Genomic DNA, 27,211 nt, shown 5'->3' with positions numbered 1-27,211 from the left:
CTGGATTCCTGTTCAGTTCAGTGATTAGTTGTGGGTGTCTGCTTCTACTTCCACCAGCTGCTGGATGAAGGCTATAGGATGGCATATAAGTCAGTCATCAATCTCACTATCAGGGGAGGGCATTTAAGGTAGTCTCTCCTCTGTTGCTTAGATTGTTAGTTGGTGTCATCTTTGTAGCTCTCCAGACCTTTCCCTAGTGCCTGATTTCTCTGTAAACCTAAAATGTCTCCCTCTATTATGGTATCTCTTATCTTGCTTTCTTCTATTCTTTCCCCAAGCTTCCTGTTCCCTCATGTCCTCCTCACCCCTCCTCTTATCCCCTTCTCTTTCTCCTAGCTCCCTCTCCCTTCCCCCCATGCTCTCAATTTGCTCAGGAGATCTTGTCCCTTTCCCCTTCTCCAGGGACCATGTATGTCTCTCTTAGGGTCCTCCTTGTTTCCTAGCTTCTCTGGCAATGTGGATTGGGTGCTGCAAATCCTTTTCTCTATGTCTAAAATCCATATATGAGTGAGTACATACCCTGTTTGTCTTTTTGTGATTGGGTTACCTCGCTCAGAATGGTTTCTTCTAGTCCCATCCATTTGCCTACGAATTTCAATATTCCATTGATTTTTTTTTCTGCTGAGTAGTACTCCATTGTGTAAATACACCACATTTTCTCTATCCATTCTTCAGTTGAGGGGCATCTAGGATGCTTCCAGGTCTTGCTATTACAAATAGTGCTGCTATGAACAACGTTGAACAGATGTCCTTGTTGTATGAATGTGCTTCTTTTGGGTATATGCCTAAGAGTGGAATTGCTGGGTCTTTGGTAGATTGATTCCCATTTTCCTGAGGAATTGCCATACTGATTTCCAAAGTTGCACTCCCAACAGCAGTTGAGAAGTGTTCCCCTTTCTCCACATCCTTTCCAGCATAAGCTATCATTGGTGTTTTTGATTTTAGCCATTCTGACAGGAGTAAGATGGTATCTCAGAGTTGTTTTGATTTGCATTTTCCTGATGGCTAAAGATGTTGAACATGTCTTTCAGCCATTTTAGATTCCTCTATTAAGAATTGTCTATTTAGTTCTGCACCCCACTTTTTAATTGGATTGTTTGGTATTTTGGAGACTAGCTTCTTGAGTTCTTTGTATGTTTTGGAAATCAGCCCTCTATCAGATATGGGGTTGGTGAATATCTTTTCCCAGTCTGTGGGCTGCCATTTTGTCTTGCTGACTGTGTCCTTTGCCTTACAGAAGCTTCTCAGTTTCAGGAGGTCCCATTTATCAATTGTTGATCTCAATGTCTGTGCTATTGGTATAATGTTCAGGAAGCGGTCTCCTGTACCAATTAATTCAAGGGTATTTCCCACTATGTCTTCTTCTCTTTTTTTCCCACTATGTCTTCTAATAGGTTCAGTGTGGCTGGATTTATGTTGAGGTCTTTGATTCATTTGGACTTAAGTTTTGTGTATGGCTATGGACATGAATCTATCTGCGGTCTTCTACATGTCAGCATCCAGTTATGCCAGCACCATTTCCCCCAACCCATTTTTGTATAAAGCTATTATTTAAATGTATGTGCCATGCATCTCATAACTGACCACACAACTCTCTAGCTATAAAATTTTAATAACTTTAGATCAGCCAAACTCTTCTGCAAGCAAATATGCAGAAGTCTCTAGCATTCATTCTTGTATGATTTTGTAAAATGCCCTAGTTCTTTTCTCAAACAAGAAGTTTCTGTCTGTCTTTCATTCATCGTTGTCTTTTTTTTCAAACAGCAAATACCACCAGAAAAAAAAAATGAAGAGATGTGGAAAATGGGGGAGAAGTTTTCAGTGATTTTGTTTCGGGTCTCCCTAACTTGCTAAAGACTGAAATCTAAGTTTCCCTAATGGGGAGAGTGAGTGGGGAAGAATGGTGACATGATTTTAATGGCTATTAAGGTATTTATTGAGATAAAATGGGAGTTGTTATCTCCAAAGTTTCCTTTATTCTTCCTTGTCTTAAGGCAGCACAATTTGTTGGGGAAAATGCGATCCACTCACAAAAGAAAAGTGTTTTAAGCCAATTGCGTGAATTTTCATCACAGCCTTGACATGAGTTTTATTGTGTATTGTTACGTTGTGTCCTGTTGATATCACTGGGAGGCCTGTTCTTTTATGAAGGCAAACAGAGGAGCAGTGAGTCTCGGGGAGAGGAGAGGTAGGGCTGGGGAAGAGGAGAGGGAGGGGAGGCTGTAATCGGGATGTATTGTTTGAGCAAAGAATAGAGAAAATGAAAAAAAAATGAAAGAGCGAAATGGCCTTCTGGGTTTCTTAAGGGAAGAATGTGCCTTCTTCATGGGAAGAATCATGAGAAGAACTTGACATGCGACCCTAGGATCCCTAGGAGAATTGTGCCATCTTTGCTCATACCTCTGCTGGTCAGGCTCATTGCTGGGAATGCCTGGAGTCACACAGAGGCATTCTAAATATGAAAGCAAGCATCACACCTGAGGAAACAGCCTGACACTTCTAAAGAATTGGCAACACTGTGGTTGCCTTGGTGAGAACAGTGAGGAAACAGGATATTACCTCCTACGCTGGAGTCCTTCCCTGCCCCTGTGACTGTCCTAGTAACTCACAAGAAGTGTCTTACACAAAACTAGACATGAATTGTAGCCAGATCCAACCCTTCGTGTTCAGGTTATAATTGCATTTCACATGCTTGCTTGACTTCACTTCTAATTTGTTGGATTCCTAGAATATGCTGCTTTTGTAATCAGAAAATAATACAAATATTACTTCTAGAGTGAAAAAATTTTAGTTCCCACATTATCATTTCAACACTAATCAAGAACCAAAAATAAAGGTGGCGCCGGGCAGCAGACCTTAAATGAGAGGGTGTTTTCCCAGGCTCTGATGAAGATAGGAATGTGAGATACAACAGAGGTGGCAGGCGTGAATCACCCAGCACGTTCCCAACAAACACAGTTTTAAAGCAAACTCTCTCATTCTCCCTCCAATTTTATCAAATTTCTATACTGCAGGTTGTCTTCCTGTCTTCATCTCCATCCTGTCATCCCTAATAATTGCACACATTCTATATAAAGGCTATTGATACACCACAGGGACAAAATTGTTTACTTCATCATTTAAAAAAAAAAAGTCTATTAAACATCTATTGAGTTGCTTTGTGTGAAAACTGTACCTTGTTGCCAGGATAAGTCATATATCAATTAGCTATATTCCCATTTGGTCGGATTCAGGCTCCTGAAATATGTAGAGTCAGAGATGGTCAATTTTCACTCTACTGGCTTGATAATAGAATGACAATATGGCCTTAATGAGCATTTGCAGGCTCATTAGGTGGCATTGTCTGAGGGACTTTGTTATGACTGTAATTTTAGAAGCAGAATATATGGCCCAAATGAGACCTAAGGGCCTTTCAAATTTTGCTTCCCATTGAGCTACAGTTTCCTTTTTAACCAATATGCTCCAGAACTGTGTATGCTATGTGTTTAGACATGGTGTCTCCAGAAAAAAATCTCTAAGCCAGAAATAGGGTCCTTTGATGAATATCTGAGCAGTAAATAAAATGCCCATAATGAATTTCACTGTTCAAGTTCTCTGCTGGCTTTAACTCTATAAGGCCCAATAGTGTGGAGAAAGGGCAGCCTGCCATAGAAACTGGTGTCCCAGACCTGCAATTGTTCCAAATGTTGTTGCTGATTCTTGAGGGACTTTCCAGTGGAATTTTTCTCACACTGGGTATTTGACTGATAAGATTAACCTTAAGTCATGTCTTGATATATCCAGAGTGCATGATGAAAAAGAGTTATTTGTGTTACAGTGTGTGCCAGACTCAACAAAAGGGAGAAAAAAAGAATCAGAAGTCTGTTCTGAGAGTAGAGGGAAAGAGAGAGGATTTGTGGGTAGATTTTCAGGGGCAGGCAGGGCTCTATTTTAATGGGGAATGTTCTTCTGTGTATATGTTTCTCTAATCGGTTAATGAGTAAAACAATGATTGGCTGATGGGCCAGACAGGAAGTGACATAGCTGGACAGAATCATAAAGGGACTAACTTCATGCTCTCTCTTCTCTGCAGGGACGCTGAGCAGTCATTATGTAGAAGGCAAAGGACTCACAGGTTTGGCAATCCCTGGTAAGCCAAGCCCACATGATCATAATGGATTAGTAGAAATGGCTTAATAATTAAGGCAATACTCCTCATAAGAAGCCCAAATCACCAGCTACAGATTTATAACTAATATAGCATCCAAGTGTTTATTTGGAGGCAGGGTAGCTTCGGAAACGGGTGGGAAATTCTGCAACATTATTTACAAATAAGTTCTTTATTTCAAAACTCTCCTATGAGATAATTTAAAGCAAATAGAAAATATGTGTCAATTGGGGGCCAGGGGTATAATTCGTTCTGCCAAGTATTTGCAGTGCAAGAATGAGGACCTGAGCTCAGTTCTTGGAATCCATGTAAAAAGCCTGTGGTGATGGTGGACACTTGTAACCCCAGCACTGGAGAGGCAGGAAGAAGCCTAGGCAGTGTTGGCCAGCCAGGCTAATCTAACTAAAGAGTCTTAGTTCCCAGTGAGAGACACAGTATCAAAAGGTGAATCACCATCCTAAGGAACAACATTCAAGGCTGATCTCTGGCCTCCACAGATGTGCACATGTGCACCTGCACATATATGTACCTGCACACATCAACACGCAGATACACATGCACATACAGAAATAACACAAAATATACATTAAAGTTTAAATACTTAGAAAAACAACAAAAAAGGCTTTACCAAAATGTGATAATACAAGTGGTAGTACACTATACCTCAAACATCAGAAAACCTGCTCAATTATTTCAGCTGAAAGGGTTTTACAGTCCAATCTGGAGGTACACAACTGAGATCCCAGCTCCTCGGAAGGCTGAGGCAGGAGACTCATGAGTTCACGTCCTGCCTGGGTGGGCTAACAAATGACTTCAAGGCCAAAAAGAATAACTCAGTGAGACCTTGTCTCAGAGTGAAATGTGGAATGTAGACTGGGGACCTAACTCAGTGGGAGACCCTGTTTATTATGTACAAGGCCCCATGCCCAGTCCCCAGGGCTACCCCACAAAAAAGGAGATTTCATAATACGTTTATTTAAATTTTTGTATTTCCTCTATAATGCCATATTAATACCAGTTGGCATTTTTTCCCCATTTCAGTTGTTCGTGACAACTTTGCAGGGTGTGAAAAAGCAATTTTAACCATAGCTCTAGTTTATTTTCAATTGCTCCAATGGCCACAGGCAAAGCACATTCCCATATAATGTTAACAACTGATTAAAACATAAAATAGCACCCAAACAGCTCACCAGGTTTCTGATTTCTCTTGTATCCTATTTGAAAAGGTTCTTTTCAATTAGCCTACAACACAGGAAAGCGCATGTTTGGTTGACTATGTAATTCTGTCCAAGGAACCCAAATTAAGAACAAGCATGGGGAACTTGGAAATAAAACAGGACTGTTGAGACATAGAGAGTGTGAAAATTAGCCTAGTTTCTGAGCTATCAGCACCCTTCCAAACAGTACAGCTACGGAGGAGTCAGAGATCTGACAGTTGGTAGAAAATCCTCCAGCAACTGTAACAGTGTTATTATTTCATACTCTGCCGATAGAAACAAACTTGTAGAACATGATAGTTAAAGCACTGTAACAGAACTCAATGGCTTTTAATACCTATGTGTTCAAAAGGGTGTGTTTTAAATTTTTTTTGATCATAATGCAATCTTCTCGACACTCTTAAAGTATGGATAATTTCACTCAATTTTCCAGTAGGTTTCTGCTTTGAGTAAGTAAATAGTGGGTAATGGCTTGTGTCAAAGTCCTTGCCACACTCCATTAAACACAGGGCATGACAGTCTGATCAGCTGTCTCTCTACAGTCATTCTGACTGGTGACTGTGAGCTACCCAGTTACATCAAGTAGCATCAGAAATTTAATCTCTGCCAAAGCCTCTGTGGTTTCCCATCTGGACAGATGTTGAATCCTGGCACTCTCCAACCTGCTTTTGATCTACATATAGTCCTTGAGATGCATTAATCTACTACAGAAGGGGGTGAATGGGCAAAAAGCAATGGGATTTCACAATTTCCTATTCTTTTCTCTTTATCCCAAATAAATCACAATTATACACAGACTTCTTAACAGAGCACCAAAAATTTGAACCATTTGTTCAATCCAAGGAGGTGAATTTATTTGTTAGACTATATGACTACATAAATGTACTCAGTCTCTTACAATATTTCTGATAGAAGACAGACAAAATTAGTCAAACCAACATTTGACACATTTCCTTAGGAAATTCCTTACTGATAAAAAAAAATCCAGCTACTATTGTCAGCCTTCAATTAAAATTTATTTTCTGTTACACAGAATAAAATACTGTAGTTAATATCTATTAATTATTAAAATTATATGTACAAATGTTTCCTGAGAGCATAGTGATAGGTTTCCCCTGGTTTTAAAGATTTATTTTGTAATCACAATTTAACACTCATTTGTTTAAAGATTACTAACTTCATGCTTCATAATGGCTAAACAACTAGGCACTTATGATTTGGGGTGTGTTGATAAAGTGCTGTTTCACACAAGTCAGCCTGAGACTCAGGTGGAAAGATCATAATGGGTTTGTAGAAAGAGGACACAGGATTCTCGCAATACTCCTCAGGCTACCCCAGTCACCAAAGACTAGATTGCTAGATGTAGAGGGACTCTTAGTGGATCTCTCAGCTGACAGGGTTATCAGAAACCTGTGGCTTTCTAGCCTTTACCTCACTTCCCTCAGATTCTGAATGGTTTTCCCTCAGACAAATGAAGAATTGTGATACTAGGACCTCAGTGTTTAACCTGATTTTGATTAATATATAATGAACACTGCTCTTTTACTGATTTTGATATGTAATCAACACTGCCACTTTCACTGATTTTGATATATAATCAACACTGCCACTTTCACTGATTTTGATATATAATGAACACTGCTCTTTCATTGATTTTGATATATAATGAACACTGATCTTTCACTGATTTTGATATATAATGAGCACTGCTCTGTCACTGATTTTGATATATAATGAACACTGCTCTGTCACTGGTTTTGATATATGAGCACTGCTCTGTCACTGATTTTGATTTATAGTCAACACTGCTACTTCCACGGTGCATTTCAATTCACACATGTAATATTAATTGTGCCACATTTTCCACAACAAAAACCAGTCCTCCGGCTCTCTGAATGCCATAATGGCACCCCATTACTTGGTTCAGTTGTGATAGTAACTGGGGTTACATTACTAAGGGTTCAGAGCCACAGACTTTCCTACTTCAGTCACCAGGTGCAAGGTTAGCTTCCCTCACTCTTCTGATTACTACAGTGGGGGGGGTATACCACTCCTACTCACACTGATAATCTTCTAGAACTGTTCATAGATCTCAGTAAAACACTAAAGTTACATTATCGGTTTATCATAGGAGGTTCTATCCAGGAGATGTCCAGTCAAGGAAGTGAGAAAGAATGACACTGTTTTCCTACGCTCTCTCACCAACAACCTTTCCAGAACCTTGGTATTTTCAGCCAAGTCACTGTGGAACAGTAGCCATTGGAGACAGAATGACCAGAGGACCAAGTACAGAGCTGAGTATCCCAACCCTCCAGTCTCGTGGCTTATTCCTGTCACAAACAGTCCCACCTTGTCCCCTGACAACAGCCATCTCATTAGCACAGCAAGAGAATCAGCACCCCACTTTCCAAGAGTCTCCAAAAATCCTTCATCGAGAGTCAGGGACTATGACCCAATCCTGCAGCAAGGTATGTTCATTTTACCTGTCACATAAGACATGACAAGAGTTTAGGCATCAGAGACTGGGACAGAGGACACATATGTAGTCCTTATTAGACCTTAATGTCAGAGTTATTTGATAAGAGATCAGTCTATTATAAATCACCATGCTTATATTTGGTAATGTGCTTTGCATCGGCATTTCTTTGAGTTGTCTGTAAACCCATCCCTATTCTAAGAAAACTGCTCTAGTTTTGTTTGTTTGTCTTGTTTGTTTGTTTTTCCCCATTTCACACTTGCCATCCTTCCCCAGAACCTCTCAACCACCCTAGCTGTTCCCCACTGACTCAACTTTCTCTTAGCATCAAAGTTTATTTGCTTGTCTCCAACTTTTTAAATTTAGGTTGCAACCTACATACAATGAAGAACAAAGATCTCAAGTGTAGTGTTTAATGAATATTTATACATCATTAAGGATTTTATCTTTTTAGCCCACAAAAGAGAATGCAATCAAGCACGTTTAGTAGTCTATAGGTAGGGACTGTTGCTAATGTAGATAAACATTCCCTACTGATGAGAAATGGGCTGTGTGCTCTCATCTCTCTCATTTCCTCTTCTGTTCAATCCTTCCTTCCTTCTCTCTTCCCTCCTATTCTCCTTCCCCCTCTTCTCCTGCTCCTCTACCTCCCTTTCCTTATCCTCTCCTCCTCTTTCTTCTCCCTTCTCTCTTTCCCTCCCTCTCCTATTATAAAATTGCATTTAAAATTATTCCTTTAGAGATTCTCTGCTTAAAATGATGTAAGTCATCACAACAATGTTGACACTTAGAATAATATAGTTATGAGGGGAAAACCCATCTCCCAGAAGCCCCGAAACCCTTGGAAAAGAATTGCAGGTGATCATTTACAGAAAATACCACATGCTCCAGAATACCTTCTGATTAATTAGTCATCATCACTCAGAACTTTTTATGAGACTTTGCAGACTCTCTGAAGACCTCATGTGGTCTGCACAATTGTGTGAATTTGGGAAATCCATAAAATTTTCTAGGAAAATAAAATTAAAGTGACTCCTTCCTATCTCATTCCTTCAATGACCTAGTAAGCACTAATCACAGTACTCACAGTGTAATAATGATTGGAATTGCTTCCATCTTCAGCTATCTTTAATCAGTCACTATGCTCATCACATGGGCTTGTCCCTAAATCTCATGACTTGGTGTATTCTCCATGCAGCAGGCAAACATTATGTCCAAAATGTATATCTCTTTTAATTATTTTCATAATTACTAAAAAATAAGATGTTTTATTTAAGATCGAAATCATTTATTTTATACATTTAATAATATTATTTACGAAAAATGTAAGAGAACAGTATTTTGAGGGATCCATGGCAGGAAAATAGATTAAGAGCTTCTGACCGTGGGCTTTCTTTAGTGACTGGCTGTCTCCTGAGGAGGCTGACATCCGCAATCAGCTTTCATGCCTGATACATGTACCCTCAGGGTGACCTGAACTCAGCCCTTTGTGTATCCATGAGTGATGTCATTAACGACATTCCATTTCCTGCAGAATCATCCATTATTCCTACAGAATAATCTATACATTATCTCACCTGTAGCCAGTTGGATCAACCTTCTTGTTCCCCAAAACTAGTATGCACTTTTGAACCTCACTGTTCATAAATATCTTAACCCGGGATCCCATTTCCCTTGTAAATATTCAGTTATGGAGATCAAAGCTTGCTCTATAAGCATGTAATGTTTTTTGTAACATCATTAAGTTTTAGCCAATAATTCCTAAGACACACCACAGCTCTGAATTTTTCTCTGCCCTCTAATAGACAAAACTTTCTGTTCTAGTTAAACCCAGACCGTGACCTGATATGGTTGCTACCTGTCTTTAGTGAATTAATTGAAAAGGTTGGTTGAAGCAGAGGTGGATGAAAATGATAAGTCCCAGTTCTAAATATTTTAACTAAAGACACAAAAATGCATGTTTATAAGCCAATTAGTGAATACAGGATTACTCTCTAAACATGGGCCCCATGGTTGAAATCTGGCCTTGTCAGCATTAATAGCAACAGTGCTTTTCCTTCTTGTACTTTTTCATCGTGGTTTTATGTCCTCCTGAGTTGTATTGTCTAGTCATAAACCCAGCACAATTAGCTTTCCTATCTGAAGACAAGCAAGTAATACTTGAGGCTTGGTGACAAGGAGATAGCTGACCTGTTAAGAAAAAACTATCTGGGGCCAATAGGGGCACAGTCACCACCAGGGGTGTAAAGATGGTTTACCAACATCTGTCCAAAATTTGTAGATGAAAGATTTGTAGATGTTTATTGACTGGAGAAAACAGACATTTGTTGAGTCTGGTAACAATTGTGTGATAATTTCACTTGCCTTGACATTCATTTTTCTGTTTTATTGGATATATTTACAGTGTGTGGTACCATGCTAATATGAAAGTATCACTTTGAGGTTCTAGATTCTCACCCTCTCAGTCTTCTACAATGACACACAGGGACACAATGAAAGGAAGGCAGCCACCTGCAAGCCAAAAACATCACTTATAAATGTGGGGTTGTAAGTTCACCAGTGTAATCCTAGCACTGGGGAGGCTGAAAACAAGAGGACTGTCATGAGATCTGGGCCAGCTGAGGCTATATAGTTAGTTCCAGGCCAAGCACAGCTTGACTGACCCTCTCCAAAATAAATAAATAATTAATAGATCATTTCATACCGAACCTTCAGAGATTTTTTTTTTCATGAAAAAAAATCAGATAAACAGAGATTGGGTTCAATGACACTGTTCTACACCAGACTCTCTATCTTTCTAGGCAGTGGTTAGACACAGGAAGACAGAAGTTTTGCCTCACTGCTATGTCCACATCAGTGAGAAAGGAAAAGTGACTCGTGAGTGACAACTATAAGAAATGAGCCCATCATAAAGACTAGCCCACATACAAACATTATACATGTTCCATGCAAAATTTGCTGTAAAATAGATGCATATTTCGACTTATTTTTAAAAGACTATTTTTGCTAACTTCTAAGTTTTTTAAGAAAGCACTTTTTACTACTATTTGTTGTTAGCATACAAAGTGCTGGGCTGTGTGTGTGTGTGTGTGTGTGTGTGTAGTATGTTTGTGACAGAATCTTTTGTTGTTGTTGTTGTTTTTGTTTGTTTGTTTGTTTTTTTGAGACAGGGTTTCTCTGTGTAGCTTTGGGGCCTATCCTGGCACTCGCTCTGGAGACCAGGCTGGCCTCGAACTCACAGAGATCCGCCTGCCTCTGCCTCCTGAGTGCTGGCATTAAAGGCGTGTGCCACCAACCCCCAGCCTTGAGACAGAATCTTACCATGAAGACTAGGATGGCCTCCAACTCAAAAAAAAAAAAAAAATCCTCCTGCTTCTGCCTTCCCAGAACTGGGATTAAATATATGCATAACTACACCTAGCTTTCACTGTTACATTCCATACTTATATTTGTTCTTATTAAATTACTAACATGTATCGAGATCAGCCTTCTAATAAATTCTGCAGTTTGACACCAAATACTACATGCTAAAACATCTGATAAAAAAAAAAAAACAAATGAACAGCACTTGAACATGAACACTTTATTCCATAAAACAGTTGTCCTTGAATTCAATCAAAGCAATTCAGTACAGAACAAGGAAGTGTCGTGGAAGCAGTTGAATGCAGTGACATCATACTACAGACCCAGATCCAGGGAATCCATGCCCCACACCCCAGGAGTCAAAATAGCTTTAGTACATTCCAAGTTCTCACTGCTTCTGTGTCCATCACTATGCTCCCTATGGTTACAGTCAGTAGAGAAGATCTCAGGACATGCATGTCCCTGTCTCCTACCTGAAGATATGGTGGAGTGTCTAAAATACTTCTGGCTATCTTCAAAGGGGATATAACCAAGGTGTCTGAATGGTTGAGCACTCAACGACTTAGGGTGTTCAGCACTAGATTCCATCTTTGCTGTTGTTCCTGGGCTCTTGAAAGTCATCAGATTGTGTCTCTTCATTCAGCTGACAGTACATGTATTGCTCCTTTCTTCTCCCACAGGGTGGGGCATGTAAACTGCACTGTATACTATGATCTCCTTGATATCATCCCTTTCTGAACTTGAGAGATGCTGTGAGACATTGCATCTTTGGGATCAGCATTGCAGCTCTCCTATTGGCTGCACTGTATCCCTTGCAAGTATATATGCTAAAACTCTAATCTCCTAGTTGTAGGTAGATATGGCCTCTCGGGGAATGACTGATGTTCATGGTGTTATTAGTTGGGGTCCTGATCCAATAGGAATGATGACTTGACTAGAAAAGAAAGAAACACCAGGGGTGTAGGAGCACAACAGAAAAAACAAAATGAAATGAACAAAAGTGGGGGGGGGGCACTCACTAGAAACCAGATCTTCACTGCCTGGACCTTGAATTCAGTGTCAAGAAGTGTAAGAAAGTAGTTTTGTTGTGTAAGTCAGTGATCTTCTGTGACAGCACCCTGAACAAAGAACACCAGCTCTACAGCCTCTACCTGACACTACAGCATTCTCATCCTCCCTTAATGCTCCCATCCCCACCCTTCCTGACTTCTACCTTACCTTTTAACTTTTAACTCTTCTGCATTCAGACTCCCTCAAAGAAAATGTTGACTGTAAGATTGTCTTTAATGATCTTCAAGAAGAGTTTGGTGCCCCAACAACTGGGACCCCAAGTCTTAGAACACATATGTAAGTCTCCCATCCCTGGAAAAGAAACTAAAAATATTTTCATGCACATTAATGAGCCCTGCTCTCCAGAGCACAGGCAGATCTTTAGCTCAGAAACAAAGAAAACTCAGGCTGGGGCTAGGGAGATGGTTCAGTGGTAAGGCACTCACCTAGAATGCACAAGGTCCTGAAAAACTGGAAGGCAGGGAGGAAGGCAGGGAGGAAGGCAGGGAGGGAGGGATGGGAATGGAAAGAAATTCAGGCTGAGTTTGAATTTCTGATCATCATCCCCCATGTTGATTTCCAAGCACTGAATGGTAGGTATATCCTGAACAGAGGAGCAGGGTTAGGACAAACAGGTCCAAGCCAAAATATGATCATAAGTAGTCTCTTGACTTCTTCTACATCCCTGTAAAAAGTTGGGACACTGGTGTGTGTCACCAGGCTAATAAGATAACTGAATATTTTAATACATTCTCCACTTTTTTAATATTACAGCACTGAACTGAAACTAATAAAAAGAAGCCACTACTAAGTAGGCAGTAGGGAAGCATCGACTACAGAACTCAACACATTTTCTAAAACCAGTTCAAAGACCAAGCCCAAGCACTCATTCTCAAGGACATCCCTCTGTGAAGGATCTCTCTCCTTCCCAGAGTATCTGAGACTCATGACTCTTCAGAAAACCTCCAGATAAATGCACTCAAAATTCAGCTAGTCCCATTTGCTAGCATGTTTGAAACCCTGAATGCAGGCGTGTGAAATCCTTGATGTGTGTGTTTTCTGCTACCATACCAAACAAGGTCAAGACTGTTCACTAAGAGCCAAGCTGTCACCAGACATGCTATTACACATTAGAGTTTAAACTGGAAATTTGCCTTAATAATTAGTTTTGTGAGTTTGTTTTTCGAATGAGTTTTGATTTTTCAAAAAAGTTAATTTAACCTCTGGCAACCAAGATTTTTCAGCAGTTCCACGGTACCACCACACCGAACAGACATTCACAAGGCAGAAGAAGGTAGAAAGTGACTGCTGATATGAACTATGCTCCTGCTTAGTTAAGTCTACAGAATTCAGCAATTCTAGAACCTTCTATACTTTAACAACTACAGGAACCACAGACTTCGTGAGTATCTCTTAAAACACCAAGATGGAAAATAACACCACATGACCACATACCTTCAATTTTATCCACAGCCATATTTTAATTTATGGACTTTTTACTGGTTTGTGTTTGTTTGTTTATGTTTCTCTGTGTAATAGCCCTAGCTATTCTGGAACTCACTCTGTGGACCAGGCTGGCCTCGAATTCAGAGAGATCCATCTGCCTCTGCCTCTCTCACACTGGGATTAAAGGCAAGGCATGTGCCACCACCACCTGGTATATTTATTGATTTAATGGCAAAACAAACTCAAAACAAGCATTTTTAAATCTGAAACCTGATTCCCTCCTATCTTTGGACCCTCTGACTCTGTGGTTAGGTACAACTCATTTCTTACATGACAGGACAGGAAACTGAGGCCAAAGAAGCAAACTGTATTTGTCATTCTGTCAATAGTAGGGCCCTAAACAGCAATGGCTCAGTGTGGTACCACACAGTTCATCGCTGGCAAGGAATGACTCAACGTGGGTTAAACTCAAATTTTTGTGGCGGTCGACAAGTCTGCTTGCGGTGTGAAAAATATATTCACACTATGCTTTTCTCCAAACACAGAAATGTCAAGCAGACCTTTCTAATGATGGACTCTGTGAGGAATGGGAGAATCCAGCTTGGCAGAGAACTTTCTGCCACACCTGAAACTCCTTCCAAAAGCCACATCGCTCGAGTTTGGGGGTCAGCAAAACCCCAAATTGTCCTCAGGAACACCCAGCCCCTTGTGTTTATAGAGAAATTTGAAACCATATGTTTCTGATTCCCCTGAAAAGCACAGCCCAAGGGTTTTACAAGCCTTTCTCAGGAAAATTTCTGTATTTGAAACTCAAAAGTAATACTTAACCAAAAATAAACTAAATGTAAATCCCTACCTATGGGGCATTAATTTGAACCAAGACCACAAAACTACCTTTTAAAATGAGAACCCCTGGTTTCTGGGAAATGGAGGCTCCAGAGCTCTGATCTCTCCCTTCCTCCTGGTCAAGCATTGCATGCTGGGAATGAAGCACCTGTGTGTGTGTGTGTGTGTGTGTGTGTGTGTATGTGTGTGTGTGTGTGTGTGTGTGTGTGTGTGTGTGTGTCTGTCTGTCTGTCTGTCTGTCTGTCTGTCTGTCTGTGGCTATGTGTATGTGTCTCTGTCTATGTATGTGTGTGTATGTCTGTGTGTGTCTGTATGTCTGTGTCTGTGTGTCTATCTGTTTGTGGCTGTGTGTGTGTGAGAGAGAGAGAGACAGAGAGACAGAGAGAGAGAGAGAGAGAGACAGAGACAGAGACAGAGACAGAGACACAGAGAGAGACTGTGTGTGGCTGTGTGTGGTGGCTGTGTCTAGGTCTGTGTGTGTCTAGGTCTGTGTGTGTCTGTTGGTTTGTGGCTATGTGTGTCTGTGTCTGTATCTGTGTGTCTGTGTGTGCATGTGTGGAGGGATAGATCAATCTGTGTGCCAATTCTCAGGCACTGTCCATCTTGCTTTTGAGATAGGATCTATCAATGATCTGAAGTTTTGCCAAGCAGGCTAGGTTGGTGAGGCAGCAAGGTGTGGACATCTGCCTCTACTGCCCCAGAACTGGATTCACAATCTCCACCATATATGTATAGGTTCCTGGGCTCTAACTCAATGCCTCATAATTGAGCCACAAGTATTTCACCAACCTAGCAAAGAGGCACTATAGTTAGTAAAGTGCAGCTCTCTCAATCCTCTACTCCAAATAGAGGAGATATGCTTTCCTAAACTTTCTATAAAAACATACTATTGGCAAATCTACAATCCCTCTCACATTCACAATTTGTATTGAAAGCATGAAAGTAGAATGGGGACAATTTGGGAAGAAGGAAAAGGTGAGGGGGGAAGGGAACTGAAGGATGAGCATGATCAGAATGCATTGATAGACATATATGAAATGTCATTATCAAAATGAAACTCATTATTGGGCATAGTAGAAACAACCTGTCATTCCAGCTACTATGGAGGCTGAGACTGGAGGACTGCAAGTTCAAGGTTAACGTGGGTTATAGAATTAGTTCAATGCTAACAAGGGAAACTTAATAAGGCTTTTCAAAATGAAAAGTAAAAACAAGATTGGTTGTATAAGGAAAGTGTATCTAAGCATGTGTAGGGCCTTAGGTTCAATCTCTGGGACAGTAGAAGAAGAAGCAGGAAGATGGGGAGGGGCCATAAGAAGGAGAAAGAAAGAGACCAACTATTTTGCATAGCAAATACATGTTAATAGGGAAAAGAAAATTGGGATGCACTCTTCATAGGAACACTGAGCTCATGAGCAGGAGATGAGTTAACATTGCCTTGTTGGGATGGGTTGGGTGCTCAGTTTTTCTTACACAACCCATGTGACACTTTTTTAACATATGCAATTAATCTGCCTTTAACAAAGTATCTCAGACATGCAAAAATCAGAAGACTTTATAACAACCACTTGAGGAGGGTTGTAAGACACTTGGCTAGGCATGGTGGCCCAAGACTGTAAACCTGGAACAGGGAAGGCAGAAACATCAGTATTGTGGGTTTCAGGTCAGCTCAAGCTGCAGAGTGAGAACCTACAAGAAAGGAAGGAAGGCAGGAAGGAAGGAAGGAAAGAAGGAAGGAAGGAAGAAAGGAAAGACTTTCCTTTTTAAAGGGAGTGATGGGGTAAGAAAAGGAATAAAGCAGACAGGGAGGGGGGAGGGGAAAATACACAAAGTCCATTATATACAAGCATGAGAATGTCACTGTGGAACCCATTACTTTGTACAACAAATATTCGCTAACAACAGCTTTATAACCACTTTTTTAAAAGTATATTTTTTCAAATAATCAAGAAATTGTTTGACAACTTATTTAGCCTTTCAGAGCTAATTCTATGATGTAAAATTTAAAATTTGAGAATTTTATCTGAATTAAATCCTTTTAAAACACTCACAGATTTCATAGCTCCATATTGCACCCCTGGGAATCACATTCTTACTTCTAATATCTCCTGGATTTCAAAAGCAAATTCTAGACCAAATATTTGGAGTAACTTGAGTTTTGTCTATATGCCATCTTCTTAAAGGAGGTTTACAGAAATTGGACCCTTGAGAGAAATGATTTCTTACCAGCCATAAACCCAGGTGCACAGGAGCATTCATTAACAGTAAGCATAGACGGGGAATCCAAGAATCCTGCAGCAGAAAAGTAAGATAAACCTCATATGAACATAAGGTCAAAGGCCAAAAGATTTATTTCTAGGATATGCGTGTCCATGTATTTTTAGCATAAAGACAGAGAAACACATAGGAACATGTTTCCAAAGAAAATGAAGGAAAATCAGACTGAGTGATCAAAGACATAATAATGAATCACTGATATCCCCTAGGGCTAATCCTTTCCCCTATAAACCAGCACAACCCACCCGAAGGCTATGTGCAGCTGGTTGGCATCACACACGAAGGAAGTCACTCTCACAGGTTATTTGTTGGGCCTTCTACAGATAACTTCTCTCTCTCAAGTTGACTTGTACGGTAGGATAAGACAGATTTTCACCTAATTCAGACTTCAAGGTATTATAAACTGACCCCTCTGAATGGGGAAAGATAACATTTTCCAAATAAAGACCGAAATAATAAAGGTAGAGATTACTCATTTTCACCTCATTCAGATTCCAAGGTATTATAAACTGACCCTGCCTAATGGGGAGAGATAATATTCCTTAAGCTATACATGAATTTACTCAGCCACAATGTGCAAAAGCTGGGATTATACATGAGCTCATTCCTCATTTTCCCTCAAAGAAAAATCCCAATTTAGAGAACGGAGAATCTGTGGAGTCAGTAACTACAAGAAAATTGGAAATGTTCTGTTAGACCAGCCAGCTCTCGCCACTTAACTCTTTTGAATCCTCTTTCAAATGCATTTATTTCATGAACCTTCATTTTTGTCCATCAAGGATATTTTATCCTCTTCCATGGTATGCCCAGAAGAATCATAAAGACAAAGTGGTCTGTTGGGGACTCTGCTGTCAGTTACCTTTTAGCCCCTTAGCTCTCAGAGTATTTTTCCCCATAATGTCTCAGTGTGGGTTTACAACTATCATGATCCTAAACTGCTTTGAATTACAAATGTCAAGACTATGGGACAAACTCAGACCATTCCCACAGCCTCATCTGACCTCACTGATTCCCTCATGATTGTTGTCTTATCTCATCATTTTCCCCAATGGAATAAGCAGATGCCACATTTCACATCAGAAGTAAAGTGGTTTTTTGTTTGTTTGTTTGTTTGTTTGTTTGTCTGTTTGTTTGTTTTGGTTTTTGTTTTTTTTCGAGACTTGATTTCTCTGTGGCTTTGGAGGCTGTCCTGGAACTAGTTCTTGGAGACCAGGCTGGTCTCCAACTCACAGAGATCCACCTGCCTCTGCCTCCCGAGTCCTGGGATTAAAGGTGTGTGCCACCACCACCCAGCTCAGAAGTAAAGTATCTTTAATTGGAGAAATTATTTCTCTCATGTTAGAGGAAGAAACTTACACATTTGGGGATGAAAATGGGTCCTATCTTTGCTCCAGGTGTTTCCCTCTTCCTCTGACTAAATAAAGACAATTAGGCAGATTTGCCCTCTGCAAACAAAGACTTCTGTTTCTCTCTTCAGTTTTCAGTGAGGCTAAAAACAGCTCTCCCCAGAATTGAACTTACTTCCTGGACAAGAGACTAAGAGAAAGGAAACTGAGTCACAGGTGTGTTTAGGGTCTGAATGGACTTCATTCTGCCTAGAATTACAATTTTCTGGAAGACAGTTGCAGTCTCTTGTCAGACACACATTTAGATCCACAGGGTTATGCATAAAAAGACAATTGAATAGAAAACACACAACCCTTTACCCCCATCTTATTAGAACAAATCTCTGAACCACCCTACCTAGACAAAACAGATCTTGATTTTGATTGGATTTCTCTTTGCTAAGTAAACCCATGCCTAAATTGCTGTTATATGTTCTGGTCTAATTAATGCAGTTATTAGCAAGGAGGGACCCCTTAAATGTCACCCAAGACATTTCCTGTTTCTGTTTTGTTGACCAAGCAAGGAAGCTACATCCTGCTGTCCAAGAACAGTCACTGCCTCAGCTTGGAGGGCTATGATAAAAGAAGCCACAATAGAGCCACTATTCCTATAGCTAAAGATATTACAACACAGATCACTATCGATAACTAAAAATAACATGTTGTCTACTTTGAAGAAGTGATGAACAGCTAAACATTTTCAAATTTCAAGACAACGTCTCATACAAGTAACAAAGATGCAAGACACCGTGTCCACCAGGCAATGAGAGGGGAAGACTCTATTTAACCAAAAAAAAAAAAAAAAAATCCTCATATAATTCCTCTCATTTAAACATCAGACTGGTGAATTTTCAATGTCTTTATCCCTCCTGAAATTGACTGTGGAAATGTGCAGAGGGGTGTGGAGGAAGGGACAGAGGTGTTTGGGAGTGATGAGCCTGTAAGGAACCATTTCAAGCCATTTGAGAAGTAATGAATGGAATAGAGGAGAGGAAAAAAGAAGTGAGGACAGAGGAGGAAGAAAGATAGGAGAAGGAATAGGAAAGGGGAAAGAAGGAATAAAGGTAAGAAAGGACACAGGGAGGGAGGGGGAAGGAAGGGAGGACAGAAGGGAAGAAGGGAGAGAACAGGGAGAAAAGAGAAGGAGAGAAGAGAGAAGGAAAGGAGGGAGGAGGAGTCATGATATACTGTATTATAAGCAAAGCCAGCGAACCTGACATCCCAAGAAATGCTTCTCTCACCCTATAGTCTTTACTCTGTTCTGCTGTGTAAAGATCCCAAGAGCAGTCAACAACAGCACCAAAATCATTCTTTCTGGCTGTAGCCAGAGAGTCACAGATGAGCCCATGGGGTCTGGTGACTGCAGGGCCTCGCCCCTGTTGGAGATCAGACAAAGAGGATTAGAAGTAAGCTTAGGGGATGCCTGCACTATCACACAGAAAGGACAGAGGACGTGAAGGCACTGTATCCTCTTTCCTGTCTTCCAAGGATTGAAAACTCAACCCATTTCTTAAGTAAACAGTTCAACTACCTTTTACTAAGTTTACCACAGTTTGCCATTTGAAAGGAGATTCTCAAACAAAACTTCTTCACCCGTGTTTACATATTGGGCTTAAATCACACTCATTTGCATTCATAAATATGCAGTATTCTCCTGTTGTTGAGTCATTTGCTGTTTCAGTAATCATATCCTAAAAATATAAACTCCACCAGGTCAGGATTCCCTTGTTTTTCCAGATTTCTGCAGCGCTGTGCATTCTATGGGAGTTTAATTAGCATTTGGAATCTTAATTGCATGATTGTTCAGTGATACCAGGGAAAATAATAAAACATCAAAGAGATGGGAAAGAACTAACAAAAATCCAGGAAAGAATGAGTGAGCTGAATCGAACAAGATGAGGGCCTCTGAGAACAGCAATCATGGGCTGGTGTACTCATTAATACCCTGCCTTCAATTGGATAAGGCCATGTAGAAATACATAGATTTGTAGTAATGGGTTAATAATTAAGAGAGAGCTAGCCAGTAAGAAGCCCTAGCCATTGGCCAACACTTTTATGATTAATATAGCTATGTGTGTTTATTTGGGGCAAAGCAGCTGTGGGACTTGATGGAACAAGCAACAGGCTGGGGTGCCAGATTCTCTCTGTCAATCTCTCTCTCTCTCTCTCTCTCTCTCTCTCTCTCTCTCTCTCTCTCTCTCTCCTTCGCCACCTATTAGGTTGTCTACCCAGGTGAAAACATAAAAACTGGTTCATTCATTCAAATTCCATATCTAGTATTAGACATCAAGCAGGGAAAAAAAGCATGCCAGGTGTGATGAGGCAGCTGAGGCAGAAGGATGGCTGAGAGTTGAAGGTCAGCCTGGAGCACATAGATGCCAAAAATTAAAAAACAGCAACAACAACAACAACAAAAACAATTGACACTTCAAAAATATTCTATCAATGTATCACAACTTCAAATAAACATGTAGTGTAGCTAATTGGAATAAATCATGCTAAGATAAACAGTACCTTGGGTAGTTCTCTACTATGAAGACCATATTTTGAATACAAGCTTGTGGACAAGGAAGAAGCTATGTGCACCTCAAGGGCACAGTGAGAAATAGCTGAGGTTTTGTCATTTTATAGGCTGTCACCAATTATGACTACAGAGTGTTTGTTCTCTCTGAGGGTATACACTTTATCTTCTTCAAACAACAGCATATTTTAAGAGGATAAAAGACAATTTTAGACACACACATATCTTATTAATTTTCTAATAAACAGCAGCCCAGGCCACAGCATCTGGCTGGCAGGGTAGTGGCCTCTCTGTGCAGAGGCTTAAGCTGTAAACTGAGATTTAGGTTTTGCCTAGAGACCAAGAAGTTTGACTGATTCTTCAGAACCTCATGAGTCTGACTCATGAACAACAGTTGGTCAGTGAGTCTTCCAATTAAGCCAGAGAGTGTTAATTCTTTGATATGGCATCTATACCATATCAATGAAAAATAGTTTGCAGAGAAAAAAATGGGGAAGAACCCATTTTACAATTGAACATTGAACCCTTTCCTAGTTTGTGTATCTTGATTACTCAACACAAACTATTTCCTGAGCATGGACCTTGCATAGCTCTTTATTCTCTAGTTTAGGGCTTGGTTCTCATTGGCTTTGACACGTATTTCATTTAGAATAACAATCAATAAAACAGGGTCATTTCCCAAGGAAGCTTTTCCATGCAAGAAGCATGCAAGGCTGTCAGATGGAAGGCAATAGCCACTGTGCATTGCTGAGCTCTCTAGTGTCATTTCACATTAATCTGTGAGCTGGTTCCAACCTTTCAACAATAGAGGTGATAGTCGGCTTTCTTTTCTCCTGCTCCCACTAGGAATGGAAGACACTGGCATGATTAAGAACTCCAAAGCAATACAGAGAAACCCTGTCTTGAAAAAAAAAAACAAAAGAGAAAAAAAAAGAACTTCAAGGTCCCTTCAAACAACAAAAACCACACTGCAGAGGGAGAGGGTACTGATGCCATTGTCCTGTAAGAAGCAGAGAAGCATGACATGCTACTTATGGTCCAGGCCACAGGGTAGGAAGGCCCTGCCCAAAAGATAAGAAGAGGAAAAGCTAAGGAAACCAGCACCCAGCAGTCTGCCACCGGGTGCTTTGTGTGTATGGGCCATTGTGCCCCAGGATTGTATAAATAATAGCAGACTCAGTAGCTCCTGAAAAATAAGCTCCTTTGTCTTTTGCTTTAATTAGCACAGAAGGCCAGTTTTCATGGAAAACTCAGCCTACAAAGTTTTCCAAGAGTGATTTATGAGTGAAGTTATGAATAGTGGGTTCCATACACAATAAGTGAAATAGAGAAAAAGCAAAAAGCTCCAAGAATAAAAGTAACTGAGTTTAGAGTTTACTAGTTTTTACTAATTTTTTTTCTCTTTTTATTATTATTAATTCAAGTTAGGGAACAGGCTTGTTTCACATGTAATTTCCCTCTCCCTCTCCCTCTCCCTCCCCTTACCCCCATTCCTTCTCCCCCACCTCCAACCTACCCCCCACCCCATCCACCCACCACTCCCCAGGCAGGGTAGGGCCCCCAACCGGGGCTCCACCAAGTCCACCAAATCTTCCTGTGCTGGGCCTGGGTCCCTCCCCATGTGTCCATAGACAGAGTGCATCCCTTCAAGTGGGATGGGCTCTCGAAGTCCCCCACATACACCAGGGCAAAAAGCCAGTCCACCTCCGGAGGCTCCCAGGAGTGCAGGGGCCTCCCCGATGGCATCCATGATCAGGGGGCTGGATTAGTCCCGTACTGGCCTCCCAAAGAGCGTCTGGGGTCGATATGCTTTCCCTTTTTCAGGCCAACTGTTTATGTGGGTTTCTCCAACCTGGTACAGACCCCTTCATTCTTCATTCCTCCCTCTCTTCAACTAGGTTCCAGAATTCAGCTCAGTGTATTTCTGTGTATGTCTGTCTCTGCTTCCATCAGCCACTGGATGAGGACTCTAGGATAGCATAGAGAGTAGTCATCACTCTCATTCTAGGGGAGGGGCTGCTAGGCCATCCTCTCCTCCACTGCCCGGACTGTCAGATCGTGTCATCCTTATAGGTCTCTGGAGATCTTTCTAGTTCCAGATCTCTTCTCGGACCTATACTGGCTCCCTCTGATATGGTATCTCTCATCCTGCTCTCTCTTCTCTATTCTTCCCCCAACTCAATATATCTGCTCCTCCATTTCTTCTCCTCTTCTCTTATTCTTGTACTCTTATTGTGGCAGCACCCACTCCCCTACCCTCATGCTCTCAATTAGCTCAGGAGTTTATGCCACTTCCCATTCCTGGGGTCCATTTATCCCTTAGAGTCATTCATGATTTCTAGTTTCTTTGGGGAAGAGGATTATAGGCTGGTAAACCTTTGCTCTATGTCTAAAAATCATATATGAGTGAGTACATACCATGTTTGTCTTTTTGTGATTGGGTTACCTCACTCAGGATGGTTTCTTCTAGTTCCATCCATTTGCCTGCGAATTTCAAGATTCCATTGCATTTTTCTGCTGAGTAGTACTCCATTGTATAAATGTACCACATTTTCTCTTTCCATTCTTCAGTTGAGGGGCATCTAGGTTGCTTCCAGGTTCTGGCTATTACAAACAATGCTGCTATGAACATGGTTGAACATATGTCCTTGTTGTATGGACATGCAGTATTTGGGTATATACCCAAGAGAGGAATGGCTGGATCTTGAGGTAGATTGATTCCCATTTTTCTGAGCAACCGCCATACTGATTTCCAAAGTGGTCTTACAACAACAGAAAGACCAATATGACACCACCAGAATCTAGGGACTCCACTCCAGCAAGACCTGAAAAGCCCAACATAGTGCATGAAGATGAGATGGACCTCAAAAATTATCTCAGCAAGATGATAGAGACCTTCAAAGAGGAAACAAGAAAATCCCTTAAAGAAATAGAAGAAAAAGCAAGCAAAAAATTACAGGAAATAGAGGAAAAGACAAACCAAAAAATTCAAGAAATAAACAAATCTCTTAAAGTTTTTACTAATTTTTAAACAGTATTGGTGTGTGCATGTATGCAGGCATGCCTGTCATGGTTTGTTTGTGGGGGGTCAGAGGATATCTTTCTGAATGGAACCAATTCTCTCCTACATTTATGTGAGTTCCAGGGATTGAATTCAGGTCAGTGGGTCTTTGTGGCAAGTGTCTTTCCCTGCTGAGATACTCACAGACTCCATTTTATCACCTATTTTTGTTTGTTTGTTTTCAGACAGGGTCTCTCTATACAAACCCTAGCTGTTGTGGAACTCATTCTGTAGACTAGGCTGGACTCAGAGATCTGCCTGCCTCTGCCGCCTGACTGCTGGGACTAAAGTCATGGGCCACAACCACCCAGCAAATGTGCCACTTTTTAAGTAAACCTTTTAGTCATAAATGGCCACTGAGCATACAAATCCTACCACAGAATTCCAAAGTGGTTCTTTTCAACTGACTGTTCTCAGGGTGGATACTTAGTGAATTGAACGTCCCCGAACATTTGAGAAGCAAGCCCCAAGTAACCCCTAGTAACAAGACAGTGAGGAGAGTTTCTGAGTCTGTTAAGGCTTGCAGGGGTGAGATGGGGGGGGGCAGAATGTATCTGCCTTTCAAAGACATTATTAGGAAAAGCAATTATTGATACTGAGGGCAAATAAAAGTCAAAGGAGTGTGAATGAACCTCCTTATTGTTCATCAGATATGTAAATGTAGTGAAGTTAAGAATCAAAATCTTCAGACTTTTCTAAAAGCTTAGTATTAAAAATACTCTCTGTTATGTTCCTCTAAGGTCATGCTCTTTCTTTCCATCTTTGGCCACCATAGTTTACCTCAGTTCCATTAACCACCCACTTGTCTAACATGCCAGTGTCCCTTGGCCCCGGAAGTAAACAGACGTTCAATCACATTGCTAGACGTTCAATCATGTTGCTTTCAGCATGCCAAGAAAGTTAAAGGAAAAGCAAGCCAGTATTGATTATATAAGGGCCAAAAGGCAAGAGTCAGTAGAAAAAAAAAAAAAAAAACAATGTGAACTTCACTTGGACTACCAGGAATTGGACAGGAGAGTGTGTACTCACTGTGTGGGAATGCATCTGTGGTCATCTATCACCACCCCTGCATATTTAAATTTAAATTTAAAGTGCATTCAATTCAGAGTTGCTAGATGAAGAATATTTTTAGAGAAAACATAATCTTTTGGAATGGTGCAGAATTTAAGAACTCAGGAAATAAATGGACCAAGGACAAATGTGTGCAGGTTTTTACCAGGCAAGCAGCATTGCTGCCTTGGAAACCCCAGAATCTTCACACTGACATAGGTGAACAGTGATGTGATTTGGTAGATCTTTACCTATAAACTTTTCAATACACAAAGTCCGTTACAGACAAGGTGGAATTCCTGCTAGGATGCTTCCATGCCCGCATTAAAGTTACCACAGCAACTTATGGGAGCAAATCCCACTGCCCTAATTCTGGACACATTCCCATGAAATCTAGCTGTGTGATCTCAAACCCAAAGCTTAGGCATAGAAAGTCTATGCTATGTGGCAAAGAAATGCCCTGCACTGAAAAGAGAATAGACCCAGCAATGAAAACTGAATCCCGGAAATAAGCAGGTGATTTGCAGCTTTCTGTATAATCATCCCCAACTAGAATGATAATACTTTAATTACATATTATATTTAAATAGCACCTTTCAAACTTCATCATGTTAATCTACACAACATGTTCAAGGAGTGAGATGGCATAGGAGTTCCTCCCACTCCCGATGAGAAAATTGAGGGCTAATAGAGAGTGGCTGAGGGCAGCCCTGGTAGTAGACTTAGGGATGGATCCTAAGGTGTGTGACTGACCCCTACTCAAAGTCTCTATACTCTCGAAGTAGGAAAAGAAACCTTGCTTTTTTTTTCAGAACCTTAGTAGACATCAGAATGTCTCCCCTCCATGTTTCAACCAGATCTTGAGCTTTGTTTACATCCTGCCACCACCTGACTGGAATCCTCTGAGGCTTGGTAAGATCTAAAGAAATGATATGTGGCTCTCCCTCAAGCCCTTCCTTCATCAGAAGGCTTTGCTACATGCAAAATGTAGAAACCCAAGTATGCCATGGAGGGGGATGCACACTTCTCTCTCCTTCCTCAAGCTCTACTTTTGGCTACCCAGTCATTAGAAATTAGCCTTCCATTAGCTTGGTCACTTGATAAACTTCTATTGTTGTGTTCTACCCTTAGCCTAAACTAACCTCCATTTCAGGCCTTTATCTTCCTTTGGATAAATATTAGACCCTCTTCCCTACCAGAATAAAAACAATGTAGGTTTCTCTTCCCAAATTCATGAAGCACACCCTTAATTTGAATTCCAGTGTAAGATAAATTTCTAACTGCAACCAACAATATACCAAATACACAAGAAGAAAAACCACAAGTTCTTGGTCACACATCAAATTGTAGCCAGAACCAGGGTCTGAGACTACAGTTCAAGGCAACCACTTGGCATCAGAAGCTCCCTGGCTTCTGCTGTGCCTGGCATATCACAAAGTGGGGCACAAGGATGGTGATTGATACTTCTTATGGGTGAATGGCAGAGGAACAGTGTATAGATGGGATATGGATAGACTAAGTCACACTCCAGTCTGCACTTCTGCTTCTTCACTTCCTTCCAGATCTCATCTGCTTTTCTTCTTAGCACAGGAAGCTCTCAGCTGGCTATTTATTGCCCAGCCAGATCCAGTGCTCTTTACACAAAATCTATCCTTTTCTTTCACTTACTATACGTATGTGTGTGTCTGTGTGTGTGTGGGGGGGTGTTATAAAACAACTCTTATTGGTTTACTCTATCCTTTTCTTTTACTTACTACAATTACATATGTATATTTATTTGTTATAAAACAACTCTCATTGGTTCTCTATTTAAACAGTGGGTCTCCAACTGATGTCACTGTCTTGAAAGGTTATGGAATCTTTGGAAGGAGGAACCTACCTGGAGGAAGTGGATCTCTGAAGAGGCATAACACATTTCCTGTATAATTTCTACTTCCCATTGCCCTAAACGTTCCTGTTCCATCATTATGGCATCTCTCTGCAGTCATACCTTCTCCTCCATGACAGATTGAATTCCCATGGACCATGAACCAAAATAAACTCCTTAAGTTGTTTCTGACACCAAATAAGCAACACAAACGCTCTACAGATACACTGTTTGTATTCACAGATGATGCCATCTACCAATAAAAGACGTTTTATAGTGAGTTGCTAACGCCTTTGCGTGGGCTTGGTACAAAAGGCTCTTTCACTTCACCTACTGTGTCTGTATATGAATAACTTGGGCTCTGAGGGCTTTCTCCACAAGTATAAATAGTGTCAATGACAAGTACCATGAAAACATGTTTAGAAGATCCTACTTCAATTATAGAACCAGCCTGGGAATCTAAGCTCCAATTACACTATTGAATCTTCTGTCGATGTATTCTTTA

At 40.7% G+C, this 27,211-nt stretch overlaps 1 protein-coding gene across 1 annotated transcript in view; it reads right to left on the bottom strand.

Moving 5' to 3' along the window:
* Positions 1 to 26,805, bottom strand: part of LOC100755515 (peptidyl-prolyl cis-trans isomerase A) — a 158,234-nt gene extending 131,429 nt beyond the window's left edge. Inside the window, exons 1-2 of the mRNA XM_035453015.1 lie at positions 26,719 to 26,805; positions 19,449 to 19,583 (exon numbers count right to left, since the gene is read on the bottom strand). Coding sequence (XP_035308906.1) covers positions 19,449 to 19,583; positions 26,719 to 26,805 — 222 coding nt within the window. The remainder of the gene's footprint in view (positions 1 to 19,448; positions 19,584 to 26,718) is intronic.
* Positions 26,806 to 27,211: the final 406 nt, after the last annotated feature.

Source organism: Cricetulus griseus, assembly GCF_003668045.3.
Source record: "Cricetulus griseus strain 17A/GY chromosome 1 unlocalized genomic scaffold, alternate assembly CriGri-PICRH-1.0 chr1_1, whole genome shotgun sequence".
Lineage (NCBI taxonomy): Eukaryota > Metazoa > Chordata > Mammalia > Rodentia > Cricetidae > Cricetulus > Cricetulus griseus.
Note: the sequence above shows the minus strand (reverse complement) of the source record. Positions and strands in the feature narration are given on the sequence as shown.